We start from the raw sequence: 20,939 nt of genomic DNA, 5'->3' as shown, positions 1-20,939 counted from the left end.
AAGGCTGGAAGATGCTCTTGTGGAGCTCTTTGCAAGAACCAGCCTGCTTGGTACCTCGATCCCTGGCTTCTGGCCCCCAGAACCCTGGGAACAGAGCTGTCTGTAGTCGAGGCTGGGTCTGTGTTACAGTCACAGCAGGTCAATTGCACACACGGCAACACAGGGGGACTAGTCACAAGTTTTGAATCCTAGAGGTAAGATGGGATCATCCACCACGGAAATACAAGAAATCCTGCTAGGTTCTGCCCTCCTGCCCCCACCCCCCCCCACCCCACCCCCGTCCTGTGTCAGACTGCTACAGAAAGAGGCCTCTATCCAGGGCTCTGGGAGAGTCTGTTGGCACGGAAAGAGTCTCCTGCTTTGAGAAGGCTGCTCAGCGCTAGGATTCCAGGTGTGCATCACCGTGCTTGCTTTGTTTTGCATGTGCACATGTGCATCTCAAGTGTGGCGGTGTGGAGGCCAGAGGACAACCTCAGGCACCGTCCAACTTTTAAGACAGTCTCTCATTGGTCTGAACCGTCACCGTACAGAGCGGGCTAGGCAGCCAGCTAGCCAGCACGCTCCAGGAATCGCCTGTCTTTGCCTCCCATCTTGCCACTGCCGGCACTACAGGCAGGCACCACGGAGCCTGGCTCGTGAACGTGGGCTGTAGGGACCTGAGCACAGGTTCTTAACATGTGTGAGATAAGCACTCCATTTACCCACTGAGCCCTCTCCCCATACCTTGTTTGGTTTTTGAGACAGGATCTCATTAAATAAGGCTAGCCTGGAACCTCCCATCCTACTGCCTCAGACCTCCGAGTAGCTGCGGTGACAGGCCTGCACCACCATGCCTGGCTCTCACTAAGAGCTTTACCTGCTTAGCCTTTCTTAAACCCCATAAACTCTTGACAGGATTGTCAGCTTGCTTGGCCCACGCCGCAAGTTCAAACTCGAGACGGGCAACGCCCCGTGAGATCAGCCACGCCCCCACCGCGGATTGGTTGCTGTGGAAGGGGCGGGACTCTCAGTGGACGGTGGGTGGGACCAATCTCTGGCCGTAAATAAGGTGCCACATGGCACTGGCTGGCGAGGGCAGGGGCGGGGAGGAGTGCGCAGGCGCATCAAGGACAGGCGTAGTCTCGTTTGCTAATTCTCGCGAGAAGATGGGGGGGCAGTGATCAAGCTGGGGAGGCGGGGCCGCTCTTCGGGCGGGGCTGCTAGCGGGAGGAGGCGACATCGGCTGCAGAGCAGTAGCAACTGCAGCAGCAGCAACAGCAGCGGTGGTGGCTGTAGCGGCTGCTAGGTGAGGAGCACAGGCTTGAGCAGAATGAGGGGTGCGTGGGATTCCCGGGTCCGGGGTGGGACGAGGGGCCCCGGGTGGGCGATGCAAATTCATTCCCCATTCTGCCTGGCTTAGGCAGCTCCCACGTGGTCCCGGGTTCGAATTCCGGTTCTGTACAGCTAGCTGTGTGACCTTAGCCCAGCGGGCACCTTCTCTGAGCTATCTCCTTGTGCAGCCCTGCAGAATGGGTGGAAGAGGGTGTGGCCACTTGGCCGGCTGCCCTTGCAGTAGAAGCGCCTGGCTCGGAGGGGGACACTTTTTCAGTTTTGTCTGTGGCTATTTGGGTGTCCGGGCGAGAGAGCAATTGAGAACGCAACTGTTGAGGGATTAATGTGCTGCAGTGTCCCGGCAAGACCTTGCAGGAGGCTGTCTCTGAAGCCACCACTGGCCCCAGTCTACTGAGCATCCTCCTGTCCCTGAACTTGGCTGGCCACAGACAGCAGTGCAGACCCCAGCGTTTGGGGCTTTGCTTTGCTGCTGTTGCTCCAGCAGCCGCCTCACGCCTAGTGGGCCACAGGAAGCCGAACATTAGTGGCTAACAGTAGGACCTATCTTCTCTTTGGGCTTCTGGCCACGAAGACATTGCTGGCAGACCCTGGGCTCTGCACATCCGCCTGGCTGTGGCACAGAGAGCTGTAATGTTTGCACCCTTCTTAAATCATTTATTTTATAATCCCACACTGCGCTGGGAGCCTCGGGCTTGAATGAGATTGTGAACCTTGGGGTAGAGTGGTGCCGTTTGCCTTTGATTGCTGGAGCCCCACAGTGTGGCTCCAGGCTTGGTAACATAAGTTAGGGCCCTGTGTCTGGGGGCGCAGGGGGAGGAGAAGAGAACGGTTATTGGGGACTACTGTGTACAGGGTATGATACTGCAACTTGAGAGCTGCCTGAGGCAGAGTGTGGTGCCAGTATTTGCCATCTGAGCCAAGAGGACTGTGTGAGTTTGAGGGCAGCCTGGGCTGCACAGTGAGGTCCAGGCCAGCCTGGGCTACACAGTGTGAGACTCTGCCTTAAAAAAAAAAAAAAATCCCAAACCCAAAACGGCCTGCCCGGATCCTCGTGTTTAATTTCCGTGCCAACGGGTTGCTACGATTTGGGGCTGAGTTTGCAGGCGGGCGGTAACTGTTTACCGTCGTCTCGTGTATGTCGTCTTGTGTGGTCAGTTTCCTGTTTTAAGGGCTAACCACCAAATTGGGGGCCTTGCTGGAAACCCACAGGCCCTGGGTAGCTCAGGTCAGCCCGATTCAGGTTCCGGTCATCCGCTCTGAGTGACCCTGTATGAAAGACGTTTGTGATTTGCGAAGAGAGAATGCCAAGGGAGGCATCACTCACCTGTAGTCCTGGCACTCAAGAAGCGGGCGGAGGCAGGAGGGTCTGCAGTTGAAGGCTAGCCTGGGCTATGTGAAACCCTGTCTCAAAGAAACTAGCCCAAACCAGAGGAACCTGAGGCATGAAGAGTGGGAGCAGCTAATTCAGGAGGCATTGGGCTGCTCTGCTCATGGGGGCTTGGGGGAGAAAGATGAGCTGGGTGGTGGTAGTGTGTGCATGTCTGTGTGTGTGTGTGTGCAGGTGCATTGAAGGCCAGGGGCCGACTTCGGGTGTCATCCTCAGGACTGCCATCGACCTCCTCTGAGACAGATTGGCCCGGAGTTCACCAGTTTGGCCAGTCTGGCTGACCAGTGAGGCCCAGGGATTCTCTCCGATCTCCGTCCCCGCCCCCGCCCAGTGCTGGGGTTACAGGCGCACAGCACCAAGAGGGCTCTGGGAATCAGGTCCTTGTGCTTGCACGATGAGCACTTTATTAACTCAGCCATCCTCCCAGCCCTGAGAGGACGCATTTCTGCTTGATAAGAACTTGGATGCTGTCCCAGAGCTCAGAAGTCGCAGTTGAGGTTGGCATGAGCCGGGACCAGGTCTGGTAGAGGTAAACGCGATCCTAGAGGGACCGGCAGGTGAACTGGGGGTCTAGGGAGATGCAGTGGGTGTCACTGTGCCTAGGGCAGGGGGTAAGGAGCCTAAAGTCCCCAAGGGTTCCTCTGGCTAGCAAGTCTCTCTGTAGGACATGATGAGAAGCAGGCAGAAGGCTGGGTGTGGCGGCCTCGGGAGGCAGAGGCAGGCGGATCGCTGTGAGTTCGAGGCCAGCCTGGTCTACAAAGTTAGTCTAGGACAGCCAAGGCTACACAGAGAAACCTTGTTTTGAAAAACCAAAAAACCAAAACAAAACGAAGGAGGAGGAAGAGGAAGAGGTAGAAGCAATCCAAATTCTGGAGCGGGCAGCCAGGATGATGCTGGTCTCTACCATGCTGGGGGAGGCATGGGCAAGTGTGTGTGTGTGTTTTTTTTTTTTTTTTTTTTAGATGCTAAGAATAGGTGGCATTGCGAACCTCCAGCTCGAGGTGTGTGTGCTCAAACTTGGAATTTCAACTATGGACTTAACAGTTAACATGATCACCAGGGCGATTCTGTTCCAGGAAGGCCAGGCCAGAAGCTGCTGTGGGTGCAAACAGCCTGGTTACTCATAATAACTCATGTAGAAAAATACACTACACACATACACACAATTTTTTTCCATACACATGATTTTTGTTCGTTGGCGTTTTTGAAACAGAGTTTCTTTTTATAGCCCTGGCTGTCTAGGAGCTTGCTTTGTAGACTAGGCTGGTCTTGAACTCACAGAGATCCACCTGCCTCTGCTTCCCAAGTGCTGGGATTACAGGCGTGCACCATCAGGCCTGCCTCCCTATATAGTTTTTGAAACAGGGTCTCCTGTAACCCAGGCTGGCCTCATTTACCTCTGTAGCCAAGGTTAACCCTGAGCTCCTTCCTGATCTTACTGCCGCCGTCTCCCCAGTTCTGGGGTTACTGGCAGGATCCGCAACACCTGCTTTATGTGGTGCTAGAGGTGGAAGCCAGGGAGGGCTTTGTGCATGCTAGGTAAGCATTCTAGCAGCTGGGCCACGGTCCCAGCCCTGGGTTGTCATTTTACACAGCTGTGTTCTTCACTGTCCGGGTTTTTTAAAGTTTCTCTTTCAAGTAACCAGAATGTGGTGTGTGCCTGTAACCCCAGGCCTGGGGAGGTGGAGGCAGGAGGATCTGAAGGAAGAGAAAGAGCGGGAGCTACAAGAGCTGAAGCGGGGGAGGGGGAGGGGCAGCTGGAGGGGCTAGCTGTGCCTTTCACACCCCTTTAGTGTGTACAGTCCCTGCTAGTGGCTGTCCCCAGCCCACAGATGTGGCTGGAAATAGCCCACCTTCTCGCGTAATGTTTCCTGCTGTTAGCCAGTGAGGTTTCTGAAACTATTTAGAAACTCCGAAACTTGCCAAATGGGAAACAGCAGACCAGTTGTGAGTGGGGGAAGGGAGCTGCTCTCAGATCGCCAGAGAAAGTGGCAGATGAGAGCATCGAGCTCCCAAGCTGGACCACCCCACCTGTACGGCCTGGAGGGTGGTTGATCTTCTCGGAACTGGAGTAGCCGAGAGTAACAGTGGCCAGTCCCCAGTTGGAACACTCAGTTGTATTGTTTCTAAAGAAATTCATAACTGAGCCAGGCGGTGGGGTGCATGTCTTTACCCCAGCACTAGGCGGGGCAGGGGCAGGTGGATCATTGTGAGTTCGAGGCCAGCCTGGTCTACAAAGTGAGTTCAGGACAGCCAAGGCTACACAGAGAAACCCTGCCTCAAAAACAAAAACAAACCTCATAAATAAGAGTTCTTTATGAAATGGGGTGGGGTGGCACATGCTGCCTTCCTTGGACTTGGGAAGCTGAGGCAGGAGGTGAGAGGCCAGTCTGTGTTACATAGTGAGACTCTTGTCTCAAAAAGCCAAAGTTAGAATGGGCCTGGGGTTCACACATGATCCCAGCACTTGGGTGGCTGATTGTGGTGGTGGTGGGGGGGGGTAGAGAATATGAACATAAAAGGATCAGAAGTTCAGAGTCATATGCTGCATATCAAGTAGTTTGGGGCTAGCCTGAGCTACACGAGAACCTGTCTCAAGAAAGAAAAACGTAACTGGATGCAGTGGCGCACGCCTGTAATCTCAGTACTCAGGGAGGAGGCAGAGGCAAGAGGATTGCTGCGAGTTCGAGGCTAGCCTGGTCTACAAAGCGAGTCCAGGACAGCAAGTGTGGGGACCTGAGTTTGGATCCCCTGCACCCACATAAAGTCAAGTGTGGCCATGTATTCCCTACAGGCCCAGTATGGCGGAGAAGGGGGAGTGGGGAAAGGATGACCCCTGCGGCTCACTGGCCAGCCATTCTGACAGAAGCCATGAATTCTGGGTTCAGTGAGAAACTCGGTCTCAAAAAAAGTAAGTATATAGAAAACTCCTGAGGGAAAACCTGTCCCCCTTGAATGCCATCCTCAGGCGAGAAAAGCATAGGCTAGACCCATAACATACTGTCCAAATTTGTCCCTCCTGAACTGGAGGGTGACTGGCCAGCTTGTATCTCTATACAATGTGTTGAGCCTAGACAGAGAAAGACAGTTGAGGGGGAATGGAACAGTCCGTCCCCTGGAGATGGGCGAGGCGAGCTGTGCAGACAGAAGGGACCAGAAGGGTACCACGGCCACAGGTGCTCCTGACCCCAGCAGCTCACAGGGCTCTGGGAAGGGGCGGGCTTGGAGGAGATGGAGTCACAAGATTCTGTGTGCTGGAACAGCTGCAGGGGACTTGACACAGTTGGCAGAGTTGAGGCTGGGTTAGTCCTAAAAACACCGAAAACAAAGCGAACGAAAACACGAGACTGTTATTAGTTCCCTGGAAAATAAACTGTTGTGCGGGAGGAAAAAGAAAAATATAGTTAGGGTGTCCTGGCAGGCCCAGCTGCAAATAGTCTCTCCGGAGCCGTGGCAGTGTATGTAAACATGGGCTGCTACTCTAATTGGAGTCATGACATGCCTGGGAAGGGACACACTGTGATGTCACCCACTGAGATGGGACTGGGTGGCAGCTACTGAGAGTTAGCAGGTGCACAGATTAAGCCGACAGCCAAAGCCGGCATACGTGCCAGCACTCAGGAGGCAGAGGTGGACAGATTTCTGAGTTTGAGGCCAGCCTGGGCTACATAGTGAGACCCTGCTCAGAGAGGAGAGGTGGGGAGAAGGAGAGACAGAGACAGAGAGAGGGAGGGAGCGATGAGGGAGAAGCAGTGAGGATGGGGAAAGAAAGAAGATTGCAACAGTCTCAGCTGGCCTGTGTCTTAGGGCAGAAGACTTCCCCTACTTGGACGGCTTGTGCGCAGCGCTTTCTAGATGGCGGGGCTTTCCTGTATGCACTTCCCTCATTATTGCCATTGTTCTTAGTGTCCTGTCTCAGCTCTGGTCTCCTGGTCGTTTGTCAAAGACTCCGTGCTGCCCTTAGTCATCTTTGTCCTTTTTCATTTCTGTTTTTTAAGGTGGATTTTTTTTCTCTGAGACAAGGTCTCTCTGTGTAGCCTTGGCTGTCCTAGACTCACTTTGTAGACCAGGCTGGCCTCGAACTCACAGAGATCCACCTGCCTCTGCCTCCTGAGTGCTGGGATTAAAGGCGTGCGCCACCAATGCCCAGCTTTAAGATGGATTTTTTAATTCATGCATATGTGTGTGTGTGGCCACTGTGCCTAAGTGCTCACAGAGTTCTGGAGCTGCAGGCCGTTGTGAGCTACTTGACATGGATACAGAGTATCGAACCTAGGTCCTCTGGAAAAGCAGCCTGTGCTCTTAACTGCTGAACGATCTCTCCAGCCCTCACGACCTTATTTTCTGAGACAGGGCCTCTCCCTGAACCTGGAGCTTGCTGTTTTGGCTTGGCTAGCCAGCAAGGCCTCAGGACCCTCCTGTCTCCTACCGACCCCCAATGCTGGGAATCACAGGTACAATGTGTAGACATGTCCAGTTTTTCACATGGCTGTGAGGATTCAAATTTGTATTCGCATGCTTATGCAGCAAATACCACTGAGCCAACCTGCTCCTGTAAAGAAAAAAATTTTTAACATATTTACAAGTAGAAAGAGTGCTGGTGACCCTTCCCCACTTTCAGAATTAAGATGGCAGAGAACACGGCTCATCCTCCTAACACCTACCTCATGTGAGTTCCGGTGCCTTGAACCTTGGAGGACATGCTGGGACAAATAAGATGGGTCCTCCCTCCCAGAGTTGCTTAATGCAAGTGGTGACAGTCTCCACAGCGGTGTGGAGGGGAAATGAGACATAGCCAGTGGCTGTGTGGTGGGCAGACAGAGCTGGGACATGATCAGGGAGGCCTGTGAACAGAGTGAGCTTTGGAGTGCCCCAGAGCGTGGCGAGGCAAAGGGACATCCGTGCAGCAGGAGCCTGCGCCACCAGGCCACTGATGAACGACAAGGAACCTCTTTGGCTATGCCGAAGGGACCAAGAGGGAAGATCAGGCCTGGTGACTACCATGGAAAAGGTTAGAAGTGAGAAGCCGGGGGACACCATGGATTGGAGGACTGGGGACAGGGCTGTGTCCTATTTGGCTCTCACCACAGCAATGTGGCAGGAAGGTAACAGTAGAAGCAGAGAGAGGCATTGGGGCCATTGGAGCAATGCAAGTGAGAGCTGTGAGAGGCTTGGCTGCAGCCTAGAGAGAGGTGAGGGTATGGGTGGACTTTGTAAGTAGAGTCAAGCATGGCCTACTGTTGTTTTCTGTTCTGGGGATGGAACCTTGGCTCTCACACATACTCTCTCATTGAGCCATGACACAGCCCCTCACTGGGGGATTCTAGGCAGGTGCTCTACCACTGAGCCACACCCCAGCCCCTCACTGGGGGATTCTAGGCAGGTGCTCTACCACTGAGCCACACCCCAGCCCCTCACTGGGGGATTCTAGGCAGGTGCTCTACCACTGAGCCACACCCCAGCCCCTCACTGGGGGATTCTAGGCAGAGGCTCTACTAAGCTACATCTCTAGCCTTCAGTTTTTGTTTTTGTTTTTTGGAGACATGATCTTACTATGTAACTTTGGTCAGCTAAGTAGTCCAAGCTGTCTTTGAATTCATAGAAATCATTCTGCATTGAAGGCATGCACCACCATATCCTGGCTCTCAGCCTCCTTTTAACTTTTTGTTTTGTGACAAGGCCTTGTCTAAGTTTTCCAGGCTGTTCTTGAACTCACTGTTTCCTAGGCAGACTTTGTGCTTGCCTCAGCCTCCTGAGTGGCTGGGAACACAGGCTTGGGTCAGGCCCAGCCCCAGACAGATCTTCTACTGATCCTAGTGACGCATCTGGTAGCGCCGGGAAATACCTTTGACGTATGTTTGAATCGACTTAGCTCCTGTAAATGAATTATCTTTCAGATCAACATAAACTTGAGCACAATGTGGAATGAGGAAGGAACATTAGCTTTGGTTGCTGTCTTTGGAGAGCTCCCAATCTGGTTTGGAGCTGTTGGCCTGGTAGGCTGGGCTGATGTCCTGTGTGTGTGAAAGCTGCAGACTGCAGATTCATGTGGGCTCATAAGCCTGCGAGCCTGAGGGCCAGCTCTGCAGAAGTCATGGAATCAAAGACCAAATTCGAGCTTGATGTACACCACACTCCTCCGTGTGTGTGTGTATGTGTGTGTGCATATATACATGCGTGTGTGTGTGTGTGCGCATGTGCGCTCGCAACAACCAGATGACAACCTTGGATGTCATTTCACAGGAGCTGTCCATTTCGTTTTTGTTATGGGTTATTCTCTCTGTCTCTCTCTCTCTTTCTTTCTGTTTTTCTTTCTTTTTTTTTTCTCAAGACAGAGTTTCTCTGTGTAGCCTTGGCTGTCCTAGAACTCACTTTGTAGACCAGGTTAGCTTTGAACTCATAGAGATCTGCCTGCCTCTGCCTCCCAAGTGCTGGGATTAAAGGCATGTGGTGACCCTGGCTAACTGGCCTGGGGTTGTAGATTCAGACAGGCTGGCAGCCAAAGAGCCCTAAGTCCTCCTCTCGCTGTTTTTTCTTGCTGAGATTATAAACCTTTAGTTCCAGTACTCCAGAGGCAGAGGCAGGCGGATAGCAGTGAGTTTGAGGCCAGCCTGGTCTACAAAATGAGTCCAGGACAGCCTGTCTACACAGAGAAACCCTGTCTCCAAAACAAAACATGCAAACAAACAAAACAAAAACTTTCACCACCCAACCTGGCATCTGCATGCTTGCAAGGCAAGCTCTTTACTGATGAAGCCCCCCACCCCCCCCCCCCCCCCCTTCCCGTCCACCCTTCTCTTTTGAAGCAGTATCACTCAGTAACCCTGGCTGCCTTTGAATTCCTGATGTTCCTGCCTCAGCCTTCAGAGTGCTGGCACCACCCCACCCACTTTCCTCTCAATTTCCATTTGACATAAATTACTGTCAATGTGACTGTTGGCTGCACACTTTTGTTTGCACATGCCGTCTGATTTAGTGTGTGGAAGTAACTGAGAACCAAGGATTTGTGTGTATGTGTTCATATGGATTCATGTGAGCATGGGTGTGGGTGCCCATGGACATTTAGAAGATGTCAGACACCGGGCACCGCCACCACCACCCCCCGGCCGTGCCCCACCACCGCCTGGCACCTTCCACCGTGTTAAACAGCGTCTCATCATCATTGTGTTCACTAAGGTAGCTAGCCTTTGACCTTCAGGAGTGCTGGAGCTAGAGACCTGTGCTGCTGTGTCTGGCTTCACATGGATTCTACTCAGCTCCTTTTGCTTCCATGGCAAGTACTTGACCCAACAAGCCATCTCCACAAGGTCCTAAATGAAAGGTTTTGATAAGCCAGTGAGCCCAAGGCCTGCTGGTTCTAGCTGGCTCACCTCGTGGCAGGAATTTCTGTGCAGCTATATGGTATTAATAGCAGAACTGAACAGTTGGCTGCCTGCAGAGGCCCAGTGCTCACCCCACTAATAAAACGATCCCAAGGGGCTAGAGAGGTGGCTCAGTGGTTAAGAACACAGGCCTGCGCCGGGCAGTGGTGGCGCACGCCTTTAATCCCAGTAATTGGAAGGCAGAGGCAGGCAGATCGCTATGAGTTCGAGTCCAGGACAGTCAACGATACACAGAGAAACCCTGTCTCGAAAAACCAAAATAAATAAATAAATAAATAAATAAATAAATAACAAAAAAAACACAGGCCCGGACATAAGGAAGTGATGGCCTCAGTGAACCTCAAAAGCATTATGCTGAGGTACAAACAAGGCCTCTATGATGTGATTGCATCCACCGTCTAGAAAGCATTGGAGATTGCCAATGCGATCTGCTGCGAGTCAGAGGGTGAGCGTAGGCAGCATCATATTATTTTCAAGTCAGGATCTCATATAACCAAGCTCCTCCTCCTGCCCCCACCTCCCTAGTGCTGGGATATGGGCATGCAGCACCACACCCCGCTGGAAATATTAATTGTGGTATACATATGCCAAACTCTTTTCAATTGCATAGTGAGTTACATATTAAGCAAGAAGAGGGAGTTTTATTGTGCGTCAATCACTTTACAGTAAGTATGTGAAGGAAGCTCAGGGGAGCCACAATGAGTCAGTTGGGAAGAAGTGCCTTCTCAGAAAGGTTCTGAGCCCCTGGGGGTCTGCTGTCAGATCCGAGGGCTGACTGACCCTGACATACCTGTGTCAGACCGTGGCTGGCTTGGCCTGTGGTGATCTTCCCTCCCACCCAGGCAAGCATGTTGCTTTCCGTCCCCTCACATTTCCTATGCATTTCTCACTGACGAGGCTTCTGACTGTATGACAGGGCAAAGAAACAAAACTCGCAGTCCAAGGGGCAAAGCAGATGTTGGTTAGGCAGGCTTCTGTAGAGAAACAGCTATTGTACAGAGTGTGTGTTCACAAAGAAAGCGAGCGTAAGAAATTAGCTAATGTAAACCCAGCCTGGGAACTCATGCCAATAATCTCAGCTCCTTGAGAGGCAGAGGCAAGAGGATGGCAAATTCCAGGACTGCCTGGCTATGTAGTGAGTCCAAAGCTAGTGCTGGCAATTTATGAGACCTTGTATCAAAATAAAAAGGAAAAAGAGGGAAGAGGTCAGTGGTAGAGCCCCTGCCTAGAACCCCTCAGTGAGGGGCTGGGGTGTGGCTCAGTGGTAGAGCACCTGCCTAGAATCCCCCAGTGAGGGGCTGGGGTATGGCTCAGTGGTAGAGCCCCTGCCTAGAATCCCCCAGTGAGGGGCTGGAGTGTGGCTCAGTGGTAGAGCCCCTGCCTAGAACCCCTCCAGTGAGGGGCTGGGGTGTGGCCCAGTGGTAGAGCATCTGCCTAGAATCCCCCAGTGAGGGGCTGGGGTGTGGCCCAGTGGTAGAGCATCTGCCTAGAATCCCCTAGTGAGGGGCTGGGTGTGGCTCAGTGGTAGGGCGCTATTCTAGCGTCCATGAAGCTCTGCGTTCTGTCCTCAATACTACAAAGTAGCTGGGAAGAAGAAAAAAGGGACAGAGAGAGAGAGAGAGAGAGCGCACATGAGCACTCACTGAGGGTGGGGGATTGGGATTGGCTCTAGTGATTAAGGGGCTGAGAAATGCAGGCCCAGGAGACTGTGACCCAGCTTTAAAACAACCACATGACATCAGGTTGTCTTGCTTTGATCATTGTAAGGTCTTTGAATTTCATAAGGAATTTTTAAAAAATATGTCAATTTCTATAAAAAGCCTGTTGGAATTTTGGTTGAAATTACTGTTCTCGTCTGGTCTGGGCCAAATGGAGAAGGTGCACTGTTTAAGTCAAAGAAATCTGCCTTGTTTGTTTGTTTTGTTTTTGTATTTGTTTTTCAAGACAGGGTTTCCCTGTGTATCCTTGGCTGTCTTAGACTCACTTTGTAGACCAGACTGACCTCAAACTCGCAGTGATCTGCCTGCCTCTGTCTCCAGAGTGCTGGGATTAAAGGCGTGCGCTACCACCGCCCGGCCTCTGTTTTTTTTCAAAGACAGGTTTTCATTATGTAGACCAGTAGACCAGGCTGGCCCAGAACTCAAGAAATCCACCTGCCTCTGCCTCCTACGTGCTGGGATTAAAGGTGTGCAACATCATGTTCTGCCAAACCTAATATGTGTGTGCGCGCACAGAGACAGGCCTATGCACAGACACACATGCACACATGCTCAGAATAACTATGTGTGTTGTATCTGTGTCTATGTTTGTGATTGCACAGTGGTGACTGGGGGGAGGTTGGCATGTTGCAGGTCTAGAAGCTAATTACACTTTATCTTAATCAGCCTGTGGCTGCCTTAGTAGCCAATTCTTGCCCTCCTCTGTGTCCGGCCTGACATCCTTTTGACTAGTAGACAAATGCTTTGGAATCCACAAACAGACACCTAGCTCCCCCACCCAAAACTCTGAGAATGCTATCAGCATTTGCGGCCTATAGCAGAGACCTCCTGGACCCTCTGTTACCGGCCCACCTGATGGTTTGGCCAGGGTATTTGAGAAGCACCTTGGTCCTGTTTACTGTTAACTTCTGTTACCACATTGCAATATGGAATTTGGGATAACCTAAATCTATTCTTAGGGCCACGACCACTGCCCCCCCTCAGAATAAACTATCTTATCCCCTATGAGATGAGGATGGTGTTTTGGGGTTGACACACTTTACCCGCTGAGCTATCTCCACAGCCCCAGCATAAGCTTTGGGTAAATACCTTCGCTTCCAGTGGCCTGGTCCTCCTGACACGCAGAAGAAACCCTCCTGTGTGATTTGACGTTCTTGCATAATGGCCAGAAATTCTGAAAAACAAATGCCACCCTTTTGGGAGTGTGGCTCTGCCTTGCACGTTCACTCCTGGCTAAGGGTGACTGGACATGATGTGGCTGAGGTCACGGCAGTGTGTGCCCTAGCCACCCTCCTGTGCCCAGGTCCTTGCCTGTGCTGCTGTGAAGGGTGGTTTGGGACAGCTGGGCGCCGACACGGCGCCTGCCTTCAGCCTTGCATGTGGCAGCTGAGAGAAGTGCCTGATAGCCTGGTCACAGGCAGCTGCACCTGCCTGACTGTTGTGCTTGGTGTGGAATCTGTCCCGGTTATCAGAACACTTAGGGGCACACAGGACGCTAGCCTGTGCACGTAGCCACAGTTGAGCGTCTGAGTGAGACTCAGCTTGTGCGGTGTCCTGCGGGAGGCAGAGCCCATGTCCCACAGCTGAGGCGAGTCTATGGGATGGCTGAGACGCCCCAGCCCGCTGCTCCTGTTGTTTCAGAGCACACGGGGCCTTTTGTTGACTGCTGTTTTGAAAGCTTTGGAGCTTTTGGGTTTGAAAATAACACCCTTATTTTTTAAATGGAAAATTACTCTCTGAGGTCATCTGTGGTCCCTGACTGTTTTTGAGGCAGGCAGGGACCATGGCTGTGGCTCTCTACCTCACCACTCTCAGCTGACTCCCCAACCCTCACAGAAGGCAGCAAAGTGTTCCCCCAGATGTCTGGAAACAAGGCTAGACTAATTCCTAGATCCCAAACTACTTAAAGAGTAAAATAAAATAAAACTGGTTGTTGGTAGTGCTGACCGGCTGGCCTTTTCACTCCTTTGCTTCTGTCCCTTGCAGTCCAGTGAGTTGTGACTTTAAAGTGGCAGAGTGGGCCCCTTCAAAGGGCCGCTGTCACAGAGCTCTCTCCTGTATACAGCTGACTCATTTCTGTAACTGCTGTTTATGTGGTTTGTCTGAGGTCAGACATGACAAGAGAGGACTGCCTTGATGTTAAAAATTATCCCTGGCCTCTCAGACTGGAAGGCAAACGTGTCTTAGTGGACAGAGTCCATGGGTTTGTCACCTTGGTGTAAAAAGTTGTGAGAGGGGCTGCAGTTGGCCAAAATCTGGATGTGTGAGGACTTGAGTTGTTACACCAGGAAATGTCCAAAACTGGATGAGGGGACAATGGGGGTTGGCTATCCAGTAGCTCAAAGGTAGAGCACCTGCCTAGAATCCCCCAGTGAGGGGCTGGGGTGTGGCTCAGTGGTAGAGCACCTGCCTAGAATCCCCCAGTGAGGGGCTGGGGTGTGGCTCAGTGGAAGAGCACCTGCCTAGAATTCCCCAGTGAGGGGCTGGAGTGTGGCTCAGTGGTAGAGCCCCTGCCTAGAATCCCCCAGTGAGGGGCTGGAGGTGTGGCTCAGGCCTGTTGTGTGTGAAACCCTGAGTTTCATCCACAGTGTAGCATTAGAGGAAAACTCTGGGATTTTGTACCATGTTTTATTTCCTGTAAGAACCCAGATAGGAGCCAGGCAGTAGTGGCGCACGCTTTTAATCCCAGCACTCGGGAGGCAGAGGCAGGCAGATCAGGAGGGAGAGAGAAGACAAGAGAAGTGGGAGTTTTTTTATCTACATAAAAAGATATTTACTATTTATAAATATTATATAGGGGCTGGAGAAATGTTTCAGAGGTTAAGAGCACTGGCTGTTCTTCCAAAGATCCTGAGTTCAATTCCTAGCAGCCACATGGTGGCTCACAACCATCTATAATGAGATCTGGTGCCCTCTTCTGGCGGGCAGACACACATGCAGGCAGACACTGTCTATAAACAAAAAATAAACAAATATTATCTATATAAGTAAATAATAGACAGTATAATATATTATCTATTTATCTAGATAAATAGGTAATTACTTGTTTTTGTTTGTTTGAGATAGGGTCTCACTATATGCATCACCCTGGGCTTGAACTCATAGAAATCCTTTTGCCTCTGTGCCAACATACCTGGCCAAGTTTACACCGTTAATCTGAGGTCTCCCACCTTCCAGTGCCAAGCCCTCCTTACCTGGAGTGCTTGGTGTTCTTGGTTTTCATTGAGTCCGACAAAGCCTTTTTAAATCTTTTCTTTAGGGGGCTGAGGTGACTGTGGGTGAAGTGCTTGCTGTGTAGGTGTGATCCCCCAGAAGCCCCATAAAAAGCCAGGTGTGCATCTAAGACAGCGCACCTACGGCCCAACAGGAGACAGGGAGGGAAGAACTAGCCGGAAGTGTGTACACTGTGGCTGAAATGAGAGATCCTGCTTCAAAGCACAGTGGGAGGGGAGGATCGACTCCAGAGGAGTTGCCTTTTGATCTCTACCTGTGTTATGTTACGTGTGTATGTGCCTCCCATGCTTGTGCTTTAAAAACATGCTTTTGAGCCCAAAGATGCTGGTGCATGCCTGCACTTGAGGAGCTAAGGAGGATGGTGGGCAGTTTGAGCCTAGCCTAGCCTAAACAGTAAAGCAATACCTCAAACAACCAACAATAACAAAACTCCCTTTGTAGCTTCCTATATTTTTGGTTGTGAGCCTAGCCTTTAACGGCTGAGTCATCTCTCCAGCCCCCTTTGTGGCTTCTTTTCTTCTCTCTCTCTCTCTCTCTCTCTCTCTCTCTCTCTCTCTCTCTCTCTCTCTCTCTCTCTCTCTCTCCAAGACAGGGTTTCTCTGTGTAGACCACGTTGGTGTTGAACTCTCACAATCCATCCACCTCTGCCTCGCAGAGTGCTGGAATTATGTAGCCTCCATGCCCTGCTCCTTTGTGAGCTCTCTTTTTTTTTTTTTTAATTTTTACTTTATATACACTGGCGTTTTGCCTGCATGTATGTCTGTGTGAGGGTGTCAGATCTTGGAGTGACAGACAGTTGTGAGCTGCCATATAGGTGCTGGGAATTGAACCCTGGTCCTTTGGAAGAGCAGTCAATGCTCTCAACCACTGAGCCACCTCTCCAGCCCCCTTTGTGGGTTCTTTAGCCCATGGATTATTTAGAAGTCAGCCATTTGATTCCCACGTGTTTGGAGAGTCTCCTGTTACCTTTCTGATATGGGTATCTAGTTTTTATTCTAATTCTGACTGGCTTCAGTTCTGTTAACTGTTAACTACGTTTGGCTTGCTATGTTGAACGCTCTGCTGCTTGGAGGGGGGACAGGTGAATTCAGTTGTATCAGGAAGCATGCGTGTGTCCGTTACATCCTGCCCTGTGGCTCTCTCAGTTATCAAGGCTGCAATGTCAGGGTTGGAGAGATGCCTCAGCAGTTGAGAGGGTGCACTGCTCTTGTCGAGGACCCAAGTTTGCTTCCCAACATCTGCATCAGATGGTTCGCGACCATCTATGACTCCAGCTCCCGGGGCTCCGATGCCTTCTGCTCTCCTCTGAGGGCATCTGCACTCCCATGCAGATACCCATGCACACAGACACACAAATACATGTAATCGAACACAATCGTATGTAAAGAAAGGAGTGAAATGTTCAAGTCTCCAACTATAATTGTGGATTCCCTCCCTGCCAAGTATACCTTAACTGTAGACTTAAAACAAATCAACAACGACAACAAAAACCCAACTTTTTCTGGAGATAGGGTCTTATATAGCCTAGGCTATCCTCAAACTCACTATGTAGCCCAGGATGACCCTGAATTCTTGATCCTCCTGCCTCCACCTCCTGAGTACTGAGATTCCAGGCATGCACCACCACACCCAGTTTAATGCAGTTCTGGGAGTAGAATCCAGCTATATCCCCTCAGAGTCTGAATTCTTGCTTTATGTATTTTGAAGCTATATTGTGCGATGCGTATGTGTTTGTGCTTGCTGCATCCTTGTGGGGTGGGTTTTCTGTCATGATGCAGCAGCTCTCCTTGTCTTGGGTCAGTTCTTCTGAAGTGTTCTTCATCTGCTATTAATATAACTGTTCCTGCTTGCTTTTGATTATTGTTCATATGACTAATATTTTCCGGCCCAGTGGAAAGGAATGGAGGAAGTGAAGTGCCAACCAGCTCTGCCCCCATCTCCTCTGTCCACCCACTCCATGCCGTGGGGATGGGAGGAAGGGTGGACCTCAGGCCCCCTCTGGCCTTGCTGTGAACGGGGCAGGGACTCGGTTTGGCTGGCACCATTTAACCGTCTCCTCTTAGCCATTGGCACCAGGTTGGCTCAAGGCCCAGGCTACTCTGCCATCAGGCTGACAGTCACAGCACCTCTTGCTCCTATAGGTGGGGACTGCTCAGGCCCCATGACTCCCACCTGGCCCCTGGGCGGGACGGGGAGTGTGGCACCTGCTTTGCTGCTGTGCAGAGTGGCCTCCCAGGAGGCCCTGATACGCTTTCCCGTTGGTGCTTTGCTTCAACGGAATGGCTGTTACTAGACTGATTTTCCTGTCACTTGGCTATTGTGAGCATGGCCCTGGCCTCAGTGATGGGACAGCTGCACTTCGCTGGGGACCTCTGACCCTGACCTGGACTTCAGGTCTGTGCCATCTGGGCACTCGACTGTCCACATGGGGGCCAGCTGTGGCCGAGGCAGATGCTCGTTCCAACCTAGCTCCTTCCTCTTTGGCTCCCCTTGAGTGGTTAGTTTCTAGGAACCGCTTTTCATCTCTTTCTGGGTTTTTTTTTTTTTTTTTTTTTTTTTTTTTGGTTTTGTTTTTTTTTTTAAGCCGGGTGAGGTGGTCCACGCCTGTAATCTCAACATTCAGGAGGCAGAGGCAGGTGGATCACTGTACGTTTGAGGCCCAGCCTGGTCTACAGAGTTCCAGGACAGCCAGGGCAACACAGAGAAACCCTGTCACAAAATAACCAAAAATAAAATAAAATGTTATTTTATGTGTGTGAGAGAGACTGTATATGGGGGCAGATGTAGGAAGGCTAGAGGCCACAGGTCAACCTCAGGTGTCATCTTGGGGCTTATATGTGGGTGTATATATGTGTACAGATGCACATGTGTGTAAGGGTTGTGTGTGTAGGTCAGTGGTCAACCTCACGGGTCATTCCCTTGGAGCCATGTGCCTTCTCTTTTGAAATAGTGTCTCTCACTGGGACTTGAGGCTTGCCCACTGTGTTCCACAGGCTGGCCAGTGTACCTCTGGAATCTGCCTCCCTCCTCCCTCTGCATCCCCACTGCTGAGATTACAGATACCTCCACACCTGGCTTTGGTTTGGTTTGGCTTGGTTTGGTTTGGTTTGGTTTGGTTTGGTTTGGTTGCTGAGGGGCAGGGGAGGGGGGGCTTGGAGAGAGGGTGTCTCTGTGTAGTCCTGGATGGCCTAGAACTCATTCTATAGACTAGGCTGGAACTCCAACTCAGGAACCTGTGAGCCTCTGCCTCCCCAGTGCTGGGATTAAAGGCATTTTAAAGGGATTATTATTTTGGGGGGGGGTTGTTTGTTCCTTGGCTTTTTTGAGACAGGGTTTCTCTGTGTAGCCCTGTATGTCCTGGAACTCCCTCTGTAGATCAGGCTGGCCTTGAGCTAAGAGATCCTCGTGGGCCTCTGCCTCCCCAGTATTGGGATTAAAGGTATCACCAATGTGCCTGGTCACACCTGGCTGAAATCGGTCCTAAGGATGTAACTCAGGTCCTCGTGCTTGCACATTAAACTGGGACATCTCCCTAGCCCCCTGTCCTTTTTCCGTGCAGGGACAAAGTGTCTCTGCTTACTTTGGTGACACCCCAAGGTGGAATAACTGAAGCTCCAACCAGCATCAACACATGGAGGCTAGAGGCTGGACCGGAGGTGGGGCTGGCTGGTGGGAAGGGGAGGGGGGTCCCCATGTCAGCAAATACTCAACACCCACAGTCCTGCGCACGGGAGAAAAGTCAGCGCTCTTGCGAACCTCTAACCTGCTGTGTTCTGACCTCTCCAGGTCCCTCTCCCAGCACCATGCCCCAGCTGTACACAAGGCGGAAGTGAGGGGCCAGGTGTGGCCCTGCCCAGGGCAGCATGACCAAGCCTCGGCTCTTCCGGCTGTGGCTGGTACTGGGGTCGGCCCTCATGATCCTTCTGATCATTGTATACTGGGACAACGTGGGCACCGCCCACTTCTATCTGCACACGTCACTGTCCAGGCCGCACATCCTAGAACCCCTTCCCACCCCGGGGCTGCGTGAGGAGACCGTGTTCGCTTCCGACGTGGACGAGTTTTTGGATATCCTTCTTAGTTCTGATGCGAAGCAGAGCGACCTTTCCGAAAGAAAAACTGAGCAGCCCCCGGTGCTTGCCCCCAGCAAGCCAGTGCTGAGCCGCATGGAGGAGAACGTGAGAGGCTACGACTGGTCCACCCATGATGCCCAGCAGAGCCCAGACCGGGACCGGCAACAGGCCGAGAGGAGGAGCCTGCTGAGAGACTTCTGTGCCAACGCCAGCCTGGCGTTCCCCACTAAGGACCGTTCCTTTGATGACATCCCCAATTATGAACTGAACCACCTGATCGTGGACGACCGCCACGGGGTCATCTACTGCTACGTGCCCAAGGTGGCCTGCACCAACTGGAAGCGAGTGATGATCGTGCTGAGCGAGAGCCTGCTGGACCGGGGCAGCCCCTACCGAGACCCCCTGGACATCCCCCGGGAGCACGTGCACAACTCCAGCACGCACCTAACCTTCAACAAGTTCTGGCGCCGCTACGGGAAGTTCTCCCGTCACCTCATGAAGGTCAAGCTGAAGAAATACACCAAGTTCCTGTTCGTGCGCGACCCCTTCGTGCGCCTCATCTCAGCCTTCCGCAGCAAGTTCGAGCTGGAGAACGAGGAGTTTTACCGCAGGTTCGCGGTGCCCATGCTCCGGCTGTACGCCAACCATACCAGCCTGCCCGCCACGGTCAGCGAGGCCTTCAGGGCCGGCCTCAAGGTCTCCTTCGCCAACTTCATCCAGTACCTGCTGGACCCACACACCGAGAAGCTGGCGCCCTTCAATGAGCACTGGCGCCAGGTGTACCGCCTCTGCCACCCGTGCCAGATAGACTACGACTTCGTGGGGAAGCTGGAGACACTGGATGAAGATGCTGCCCAGCTCCTGAGGTCCCTCAAGGTGGACTCCCAGCTCCACTTCCCCCCCAGTTACCGGAACAGGACGGCCAGCAGCTGGGAGGAGGGCTGGTTTGCCAACATCCCCCTGGCCTGGAGGCAACAGCTCTATAAACTGTACGAGGCCGACTTTGTTCTCTTTGGCTACCCCAAACCAGAAAACCTGCTCAGGGACTGAGCTCCCCAACACCAAATAAGCTCCCAACTGTACGGCTGTTCCCGTCAGGCGGTCCTTTGAGGATGGGGGTCCTGTGGCCTCCCGGGTTCTCTCCTGGCTTCCTTTCCTTCCTGGTGTGACAGGCAGAGGATGCCGCGCCTTTCCCACAGGGAGACCACAGTCCAGCGAAGGCCCCCAGCACCCCACACTCCAGGGTTTTGCACACGCGCCCCCACCCTTTTGCAATCTGGGTTTGTTTACTCCACAGCCTGTATTCACGGAACAGGAACACTGTGTTAATACTGTTTTCTAAGATTAATATATTTCAGATATATTTAATAAGAAAGTGGGAGGGAGCTGGAGTAAAGTGTGGCACCCCGCACCATTGCACTCTTGTGGTTCTTTGGGTCAGGCAACAAGCAAGGGGGCCCAGGTCAGGCAACAAGCAAGGGGGCCCAGGGGTTAGTGGACTATCCAAGCCTCGCGTCTCCCCTGGAGGGCAGGGGGTGAGGTCTCAAGAGTGCCTTCATTAGAGAAGAGCCTAAATTTGAAGCCAACTGCTTTAGTTTGTTATGGTTTGTTGTTACCATAACAAAACCCCGATGCTCAGTTATTTTTTTTAAAGATTTACTTATTTATTATTATATTTACAATGCAGTGCCTGCATTTACACCTGAATGCCAGAAGAGGGCATCCGATCATATTCTAGATGGTTGTGAGTCACCCTGTGGTTGCTGGGAATTGAACTCGGGACCTCTGGAAGAGCGGTTGGTGCCCTTAACCT

At 52.0% G+C, this 20,939-nt stretch overlaps 1 protein-coding gene across 3 annotated transcripts; it reads left to right on the top strand.

Annotated features, from left to right (window-relative positions):
- The first annotated feature begins 1,174 nt into the window (after positions 1–1,174).
- On the top strand, positions 1,175–20,571 carry Chst12 (carbohydrate sulfotransferase 12). 3 transcript variants are annotated; one of them, XM_051161130.1, is made up of 2 exons: positions 1,175–1,285; positions 18,840–20,571. In XM_051161130.1, the coding sequence occupies exon 2, from the start codon at positions 18,917–18,919 to the stop codon at positions 20,174–20,176; it is 1,260 nt and encodes a 419-aa protein (XP_051017087.1). In that variant the 5' UTR covers positions 1,175–1,285; positions 18,840–18,916; the 3' UTR covers positions 20,177–20,571. The 3 variants fall into 3 exon arrangements, with proteins under 3 accessions (XP_051017087.1, XP_051017088.1, XP_051017086.1); XM_051161131.1 differs by having other exon boundaries at positions 1,213–1,316; XM_051161129.1 differs by lacking the exon at positions 1,175–1,285 and adding an exon at positions 5,407–5,630.
- Positions 20,572–20,939: the final 368 nt, after the last annotated feature.

The sequence above is a fragment of the Acomys russatus genome, chromosome 19 (genome assembly GCF_903995435.1).
Source record: "Acomys russatus chromosome 19, mAcoRus1.1, whole genome shotgun sequence".
NCBI classification, from domain to species: Eukaryota; Metazoa; Chordata; class Mammalia; order Rodentia; family Muridae; genus Acomys; species Acomys russatus.
The sequence above is the reverse complement of the archived record's forward strand: the minus strand, read 5'-3'. Positions and strand labels throughout refer to the sequence as shown.